This window comes from Natator depressus, chromosome 5, assembly GCF_965152275.1.
Source record: "Natator depressus isolate rNatDep1 chromosome 5, rNatDep2.hap1, whole genome shotgun sequence".
NCBI lineage: Eukaryota > Metazoa > Chordata > Testudines > Cheloniidae > Natator > Natator depressus.
In genome coordinates, this window is record NC_134238.1 from 24,960,952 (window position 1) to 24,970,903 (window position 9,952).

At 44.4% G+C, this 9,952-nt stretch overlaps 1 protein-coding gene across 4 annotated transcripts in view; it reads right to left on the minus strand.

Moving 5' to 3' along the window:
• Window positions 1-7,140, minus strand: part of NADK2 (NAD kinase 2, mitochondrial) — a 66,659-nt gene extending 59,519 nt beyond the window's left edge. Inside the window, exon 1 of one of the 4 annotated variants that reach the window (XM_074952482.1) lies at window positions 7,113-7,140. In XM_074952482.1, the coding sequence (XP_074808583.1) occupies window positions 7,113-7,124 (12 nt within the window). In that variant the 5' untranslated portion in view covers window positions 7,125-7,140. Of the gene's footprint in view, window positions 1-6,396; window positions 6,939-7,112 lie in introns of those variants that run through there. The other 3 variants (XM_074952479.1, XM_074952480.1, XM_074952483.1) reach the window with 3 other exon arrangements.
• Between the last annotated feature and the right edge of the window lie 2,812 nt (window positions 7,141-9,952).

Here is a 9,952-nt window from a genome sequence, read left to right on the forward strand (position 1 = left end):
GGCTCAGCATCAAAATAATTATCCATTAGCAGATGCTGCAGGCAGGCAGAGCCAAAGGACACTGTCTTTCTTGGAAGCGCCTGCAATGTTCTCCTGACTGTGACTGGAGGGACTACCGATGCCCCGACATACTGAAGACTGCCCCACTGACATTAATGAGAGTTGAATGATTAAATCCCATGGAATGCTTTGAAAAGCATACATGGTTCTAAAAAACCTACTAATGCCGAGAAAGAGTTCGTTACTACTTTGTATACAGATACCACAGTTTATACATTCCCTGCAACGGAGCCCCTAGACACTATACACTGTTCTTGAATATTGGATAAAACTGATACCAAGTTTATAATTAGACACAATGAAGAGCTAGAACAGGAAGCCTAAAATCTAGTGTCTTTATTTTTGCTCACTCATGTCAAACCCTTATTTATCTCAATGAACGCTTTTCTTCCTGAGATGACAGGAAAATGGACTAAGGACAAGCTGACAACCATAATTTCCTCAGGTTGTGAAGTCACCTTCCATAGAAGCAATGAAATTCGCATACATATGTCCAACATGCAGTTAAATCCTCACAAGCAAGTGCTTTCTGGAGATATTTACTTCACGTAAGACATACTCAATAAGGAGCAAAAAATCATCTTGAGTATATTTTTAAGACCACCATCACGATACAGTGAAAGTGATTAATTCCATTGTTCAAGATGAAGGAAATGTTAGAAGTAAGTAGAATGGTAAAAAGTTAGAAGAGTTCTCCTTTTTACAACCATTTGGGTTTTAAAGGGATAGTTACAGGAAGGTAAATGCTTGAACAAACAGTTAAGTACAGAACATATGGGGAGGTCATGCAAACAAACGTATAAGGATATCAGCCTATTACTGCAATGGCAGCTGGAAAAAATTTGATACAATTAGTTTGTCAACAAATACAAAAGTGAATCCGTCCATGTCCAGGGCTTCGTGTGGCATCACAGCAGCAAGGCACAGTAGGGGAGGCTGGAATGGGCATGTGCCCTTTTTTGGGGGGTGCTATTTTTTTTTTTTTTTTTTTTGGAACAAATGATAAAGAAGACTTGAAAGGTTTTTTTCCTGAAGTTTTTTCGTATGTGTTTAATTTACATTAGAAATTCAGGTCCCATCTAGCTTTAAAGACTGATAACTGGAGGACTGGTAAAATGATGACAAAGGCCAAGAAAGTAAAAGCTGAACAATGACAGGAAAAAATTTTAGTAACACTGTTTAAAAATTTTGTTTAAAAGCATTTAACTTTAATGTTTAAGGAATGGACAAAGAAAAATTAAATATTCAGGGGGAAATTTTCAAAAGTGACTTACACTCTTCAGTCCTATTGACTTTCAGTGGGACTCAGGCACTTTCAAAAACTCTTTGCCACATAAGTTAAGGCAAGGGATCACAAAAAAAAAAAACTTAAGTGATCCCCAATATTACCTCCAGCAAAAGGGAAGGCCAGACTTGACTTTCCTGATATTTCTAATGTAACATGCAAGCAGGAGAACACACTATGCAGGACTCCTTTAAACAGTTTTTTGTGGCTATGTCATTTCTCCCTCTGAAGTCAGAATCAATTATTACTGGCGTAATACTGTTTTCATTTTCTAAGGTGTTATGATGAAGGAATACTTTTAGTTTTTCTTGGCAGTTTTCTTTGACAAGGGGTAGAAAGCAAGGAATGGGAAACTGAAAGACAAGGTATGCTGTATTTTTGCCCTGGATCCCGCAAGGACTTATGTACTGACTTCGGTGGGACTGCTCACAGTGTATAGTGATTTAGATTGCTCCATTCTGATTTTTAAAAGATGGTATTATGGTAAGTTTTCAGTTCTAGATTCAAAGATTTTCACAGTTAGTGGGAAATGTTAAGCATGTACCTAAGTCATTGCAAGATTGGTCTCTGTGTTTAAACCAGTTCAATTTAAAGCTGTTCAATTCGCCAGTGCAAATGAAGCCTTGGAGACCAAAAAGGTAAAGACAACTAACCCAAAACAGAGGCAAAAAAGAGGCTTTACTTCTATTTATGGAGCAAGGCACTTTTATATTCATCCCACTTGTTAAGGAAATAGGAAAGCAATACAGTTGTAACAGTTAATTACTTTATATTTTCAAAATGCACTACAGAGGCTATGGCTACACTAGAAACTCTCTAGTGTAGCCGCTCTAAGCCGACGGGGGGTGTGGGGGGGTTAATTACTCCAGCCCCTGTGAGCAGCGGTAGCTGTGTCAGCAGCAGAAGCTCTCCCACTGACATAGCATACCCACACCGGCACATAAATCGGCATAAATTACGTTGCTCAAGGACGTGGCTAATTCACACCCCTGAGTGACAATGTATGTCAACATAAGCTGTAGTGTAGCCATAACCAAAGTTCTTTCTTGAACATCAGCAGTGACTCTTGAAATGCTAACATTAACAATTCTGCTCTCTGGACAAGAAACTATATGATAAAATGGAAGAGACAGGTTATAAGAAGACAGGTTGGGGGGAGAGATAGCTCAGTGGTTTGAGCACTGGCCTGCTAAACCCAGGGTTGTGAGTTCAATCCTTGAGGGGGCCATTTAGGGATCTGGGGCAAAAATTGGGGGATTGGTCCTGCTTTGAGCAGGGGGTTGGACTAGATGACCTCCTGAGGTCCCTTCCAACCCTGATAATCTATGATTCTATGATAAAGTTGTTGCAGTTAGACATAGGATTTCCATGCCAGACTACTAGGAAAGAGAACTTCTCCTGTATAAGTACTTCCCCATCCAGAATTCTGCACTTCCATCTCATTCAGCTACACAGACAGAAAGTAGTAAACTGTCTCTTGAACTGATCAATGTAGACCATTTCTCAATCTAAAAAAAAAAAGGTCTATCCAAAAAGTGAACTTTGGATATTCAGTCAGAACATTAAACATGTTTAAAAAACAATAGTAAGCTTTTCAAGGCAGAAAGGTGTATAAACAAAAATACTATGCCCGAGGAAGTGATGTCCTTGCATACTTCAAAGAGGTCATATCTGAAAAAGGAAACAGTAACAAATAAGTCCTAAACTACATTACTCCATGTTCAACCCCTACCCCCTACTCAGCATATTTACTGAGATTTCTGTTTACTTGCTCAGGTTTAAGAAAAAAAACATGCAGAGCCAATCATAAGTAGAACCTGACAACTTGAGCAAAGCAAACAGAACATTCTACAAACAAAAGAAAATTCAAGAAATGGGAACATCCAAAATTAGAAGCCTGGGGCACAAGGTAAGAGGAACTTTGAGTACCTTAGCGCACAAACACCTTTTAACGCATACATGTACACAGCAAAGTCTTAAATCAACCTTGAAAATCATAACTAAGCCCTTACTTGCCCTGTCTACTGGGGGAATTTCTCAGCTGGAATTATACAGCTATACCCATGTGGATGCTCTTATCCTGGCACTTGAGTGCCTCTTTCCAGTTTAGTTTATGATGTAACAAGCTAAACCAGAAAAAGGCACTTATTCCAGAATAAGAACATCCACAAAGAATGCTATAGCAGTATTATATTTCTACAGTTACATCAGTGAATTTCCCATACAGACAAATCCTAAGTTTAGTGTGTCACCTCCATGAGCGGGCACATACAGTCTGGATTGTTATGTTTTCATGACAATTGTGAAGGCTAATTTAAGTGGAGAGAGGTCTGCCTTAAATTAATTATTAGTTTAAGATAGTACCTATAAACATAAGCACTTTCCAAACATTTGAGATGGGATTAATTCTATCCCAAAGAGCTCACAGTCTATGGAGAGGCAGAAAAATGATTAGGGGATGGCAAAAAAAAAGTTGTTGTTTTTTAAATATATATACAAGTCAATTAGATTCGCTGTAGGCAGCACAGCAAGAATAGGATCTTTAAAATGGACTTAAATGTTCAAAGGGTAGAGGTCTTATGGATGATCTCGGGAAGGTCAAACCATGCTCAGGGGACCACCTGGAAGAAGGCATGGTGACAAATGAGTGAGACAGTGACGACCAGGTGGATGAGTGTGGTAGCACTGGCAGAGAAGTGGGACACAGGATTAAACCTGACAAGGGAATTTAAGTAGGGAAGAGCAGAGTTCTATAATGCATTGAATGTGGCAACAAAAAGCTCATATTTGAAGCTATATATAGCACATGGGGTTTCAAAGGATGGACTCAAAGAAAGTGAGAATAGACAAGAAAAGTTACTTAAACAACTAACTGCATTTTGTATGTACTCAACGGACAACAGTAGGCTTCTGTGAGGCCTGAGGGGAGGATTTTGTAGTAGTTGAGGTGGGATCTAAGAACCTAAATGAGGGCTGGGGGAAAAAAAAAAGGAAATGACACATTTGGGAAATAGTGACAGGAGAGGGAGAAGTAAAAAAAAGCCCCCATAAGCCTAAAAATAAGGTTAGAAACCCAGAGCTAAGGACACAATGGAATCCCTTTCTCTGATTGAACTTAATCATACATACAGCCTTTATCACCACATAAACAAGGCAAATATTAGGACAGGTCTCGGAACTTCTCACCAAAATGTAACTGACTTACATGAGGCCTTCAAATTACCATATCATAGTATTATTGGACAGATTAACCTTGTCAATTCCATCTACCACAGGAGGTAAAATTTAAAAAAAACGCAAGAAACAAAAAGTGTTTAACAGACTTACGTTCTTCTAATGGCACTCTTTATAAAGGGGGAAGACATAAAAGGTGTAGGATTTAAATCTGTTGCTGCTCTTAGGTCTATTCCACATCTTTTTGACAAACTAACAGATTACGGGTATGTCTTCATTAACAACGTTAAAGCGCTGCCACGGCAACGCTTTAACGTGGCCATGTAGTCACGGCACTGAGCTCTCCCAGTGCTGTTAAAAAAACACCCCCATGAGGGGAGCAGCTACCAGCACTGGGAGCGTGGCTCAGCGCTGGTGCACTGTCCACACTGCCACTTTACAGCACTGAAACTTGCAGCGCTCAGGGGTGTGTTTTTTCACACCCCTGAGCAAGAAAGTTGCCATGCTGTAAAGTGGCAGTGTAGACAAGGCCTAAGACCAAAGCTGTAACAGCTAATATCCAACATCTCCCATGTAACATCTGCACTCCAGCCTACAGTGTCACTAAGAAGTTAGGACAGCCCAAGCTTGATAGGGAGTTCAAACACATAATAAATGGGAAGCGAGCACCTAGTTCAATGCATATGCTCATGAATGAACTAGGCAGGCCAACACCTAGAATACTAGAGATTAGGAATCACTGTTTGTATGATGGAGCTGGCCCCAATAATCTCAAACTTTAAGAACAAGTGCACAAAGACTGTACTGTGTGCCTGGCTGTGAGGTTGCTGCCAGCAAATGTTTCTACCTTGACATACTATCTCCCTTTCTGTTACTTTGGTGAATAATCCATAAAGGATCTTCCTAGCTGGTATTGAGCAATGATGGTCAGTTCAATTGTATTCAACTTCCTACTATCAGGATACTTTCACATAGTCTAGATTTTGCTGAAAGACGCTTTATATAATTTGTTTTCATTAAACCAATTAGTAACACTGGTGTTTAAATCTAAACTGGTCACCGGCCGTATTTGTAACCCAAGCTTTGCAGCCCTGTGCTAACATCTGAAAACAGTGTGTGAAACTGCATGGTTGTTTGTAGTGTTGTTGTAGCCTAGTTGGTCCCAGGAAATAAGATAGATAAGGTGAGTAAGGTAGCAACTTGTATTGGACCAAGTTCTGTTGGTGAAACAGGCAAGTTTTTGGAGTAGCAGCCGTGTTAGTCTGCTTAGCCGTCTTAGTCTGTATTCGCAAAAAGGAGTACTTTTTTTACTTACAAAAAGTGTAAGTGGCACCTTAGAGACTGACCAATTTATTTGAGCATAAGCTTTCGTGAGCTACAGTTCACTATGCATCCGATCAAGTGAGCTGTAGCTCACGAAAGCTTATGCTCAAATAAATTGGTCTCTAAGGTGCCACAAGTACTCCTTTTCTTTAGGCAAGTTTTTGAGCTTCACAGAGATAGAAGGCCTGCCTCTTTCACAAACAGAATTTGGTCGAATAAAAGATATTACCTCATCCACCTTGTTTCTCTCAAACTGAATGGTAACAGTGCACCTCCTTACCCCCACCTGTGGGGCTGGAGCCAAGACAATGTTGTTGAAAGTTTATTTAGTGTTAAGGATCTCACATTTATTTGACTCTAGGTGCCTATAGACCTGCCTGTGCCCCCTGAAAAGTGAGCTTTATCAGGGGCTAATCTGGCCTGTTTCCCTGAACGGGTGAAGCTGGAGCAGGTGGCAGCGGCTGAGATTATCCTAGGTGGGCTTCCTGCCCGCTGAGAACCGTAGGGGCGAGGGTACCAGCCTGGCTGGGGGTAATGAGCTGTGCCGCACTCACCAGCTGTTTGAGATCTTCCTCCGAGAGCCCCGCGTAGCGGTAGCGCTGCTGCTCGAACTCGTATCTGGTGGTCTTGGCCACCACCACGACCCGGGAGGGACGGAACCCACCGCCACAAGCGAGCAGCGCGCTCCCCGCGCTCCTCCACCGCCGCTGATCCAGCCACGACAGGGCGAACCCAGAAGAGTTCTGCTGGCCCAGCGCGAAGGGTCCGGGTCCAGGCGAGCCTGCGCTCTCTTGCTGGAGGAGCCGCTGGGGTGGGAACCCGGCGGCGGCGAAGGAGGGAAGCAAGGACTCGGCCTGGCTCAGCCGGCTGCACGTGAGGAGGCGCCGCTGAAGCCCGCCGGGCAGCGGCAGCCCGGCCAGGAGAGACGAAGCCGCAGCCGATGCTTGGTATTTCAGTAGGGAGCGCAGGGCGGCCGCCCGGCTGGCTGCGCAGCGGCAGCCGCACAGGAAGCCCGGGTAGCAGGTCATAGCCCGGGCTTCGCTACCCCCGGACCCGTAATGGCCGGGAGCGTGTGGCAGGAACAGCCCACCCCGGCCGCTCCAACCGCGCAGCTCTTCGAGGGGGGCGGAGACAGATCCGGCAAACCAGAGCCCGCCGCCTCCTAAACGCTAAACACACATGGTACGTGCGCGCCGGCCTAGAGACCCAGCTCACAGAACAGACAGCGCACGCGCCCAACACAAGGACTAGGAAAGAGAGACATACTCACCCGCCGGAACATAATATGGACTCCGCATGCGCCCGACTCAATCAACCCAATAGGGGGAAACTTTTCCCGGCTGCTGACAGGACGAACAGCGCATTTCAACCAATCAGGAAGAAAAGAACGCCAAACCGAGGAAGGGCGGGAGGAAAAGGCCGTGGGCTGCTTATCTACGTCAACTCCTACAGATTGTCGCTCCGTGCTGTTGGGATTACAGAGGGCTGCGCGTGCGCTTCCCCCTCCCGGCACCAGCCTCTCCTGAAGCCCAAGGAGCCCCGGAGGGGTCAAGAGATAGCGATTGGATTCGAACTGAGAAGTTGGGTGCGCGAGCTGGAGAGTAACTGCCATCACAGAGCCAGTTAGAACTGGCTCGGAGGGGGCGGGGCGCCCCTCCTGAGGGGAGCTGTTGACTGTAGGCAGGGAACGCTGGGCTGTCAAACTGCCACCTGTCCAGGGCAGCCTCCCTGTCTGCGAGCCATGAGGCAGAGTACACAGAGAGCACCGTGTCACCCCAGCATCGTGCTACGGGCGGGCTCTGACTAGCACTAGCTAAAAACCTATATATATACATATATATACCCCCTCTGATGAATCCCCTGCACACCCCATGATGCCCCCCATGCCACGAACCCCCATGCTCACCCCACCTTGCCATACGGCATCACAACCCCCCCGTATCCTCAGTGAAACCTTGCTGTGCGCTGTGACACCCACCCCTTGAGTACCCTGGGCCGCCGACTGCTAGGCCACGACCCCAATTGTGTACCGTAAACTGCCCGTAAATTGCCCTGAGGGCCATGATCCCTGCTGTGCCCCAGGCTGCCCCTGACCTGTGCCAGGACCCCCCTCCTGTGCTCTTGGCTGAACATCCATTCCCCCCACCCCCAAGGTCTTGACACATCTCACCTCCCCACAAAACCCAGACTGACCCCCCCCCCCCATCTGGCCACAGCCCCATCCGCAAAGCCCAGACTGACCCCCCTCCCCAGGTCTTGCCACACGCACAACCCCGTCCACAAAGCCCAGGCTGCCTCCCCTGGCCTGTGCCATAACCACAGGCAGCTCAGCATCTACCGGCAGCCCCACCGATCAGCTCCTTCCCATCCCTCCCAGCGCCTTCCATCTGCTGCAGATCAGCTGTTTAGCAGCTTGTGGGAGGAGTGAGGGCAGGGTGCGCTCAGGGGAGGGGGCAGAATGGGGTGGAGTGGGGGCAGGGCCTGGAATGGGGGCAGGGGATTGAGCTCCCCCCAGCAACTCATAAAGACACTGCCTATGGCCACACAGCCCTTTGGACTAAAATTCCAACTTGAGAAACCATTTGGGACCTGAAAAAGCAGGAAAGCTTGTTTTTCTTTTCCAGATTATAAACAAACAGGAAAATGAAGGTGAAGACGACCGAGTTAGCTGCAGAAGCCAATATTTTAAGTTTCTCATGTTGACCTGGCTGACATGGTCGATTTAATTTTTGTTGTTTTTATTTTTAAAAATTCACTTAACTATTTTAGTTAAAAACAATTTTAACAAAAACAAACCTGATTTTAAAAAACTTGAATGTTTAACTAAATTCAAAAATTCATATGCTTGTTTTGTTAAAATATTATATGTTTGCTGTTGAAGAAAAAAATCCAGAATACATAACGTTGTTTTAGTTAAATACAACAATTTAAATGTCTGTCTGGTGATGTTCTCCTCCTAATACAGGATGGCAAGAAAATTCTCCAAATATTAATGATTAACCTGTTGAATTGGAGATATTTCTGAAGTCATTGGGAGGTGAACTGTCTGCTTCAATTACCTTTGGTAAATGAAATAACCAAACATTCATTTTCTGATATAGCTGTAAAACTAATCTGAAAAGCTTTCAAAATAAATCACTTTAAAAATGTATAATGTGTACCTTCTAAAAATGAAACCTACAATCGATCTCTGAGTTGTGAAGAATATGTATTAGGGTTATAACAACCAACAAGAATGCACTTTTATGTAGAAATCCATGATTAAATCGAGTCTTCCTGACTAGTGATTTAAATCATGATTTAAATCAAATCCAGCCTGGAGACCATGCAGATAAACAATAGAGAAATCGGGGACATAAAGGCAAAACAATAGACAAGTATAGATTTCACTGTCATAACTTGATAAGTGGTTTCTTGCCAGACAGAATGCTATCAAGCAACATTTTCTTTAAACATCTTATGGTCTGTTTCTTTATCTGGTGATGGTGGGTGTAACAAAGCGGCCTTCAGCAGGACACAACTGAGAGTATCAATTCAGGACGAATTGCTCAGAGCAGGGCAGTCACAGCCCAAGGCTGGGGTTCCTTCACTATTAAGGCACACCAAACCAGCCAAACAGAAAGGACTTCAGTTTCACTCCAGTGGCTAACCACAAGTCATCAAGCAATTCCCTCAAACACTCCAGTTTCCCAGTATCACCACCAGCGCCGCTCCTTATGGGGATGAATGGCTATGAAACCCAATACCCCAGTAAAAGAAAAAAGGTTCTCCCGATCCCAAAGGACAAAGCCGCAGACCCAGGTCAATATACCAGTTAGATCTTACCCACAAATCACGCTGTTGCTAATCCTTTAAAGGTTTATTCATAAAAAGAAAGAAATATAGATGAGAGTTAAAATTGGTTAAATGGAATCAATTACATACAGTAACGGCCAAGTTCTTGGTTCAGGCTTGTAGCAGTGATGGAATAAACTGCTGGCTTAAATTAAGTCTTTGGAGTACATCCAGAGCTTGGATGGGTCATTCAGTCCGTTGTTCAGAGCTTCAGTTTGTAGCAAAGTTCCTCCAGAGATAAGAAGCAGGACTGAAGACAAAATGGAGGGGTTTCCA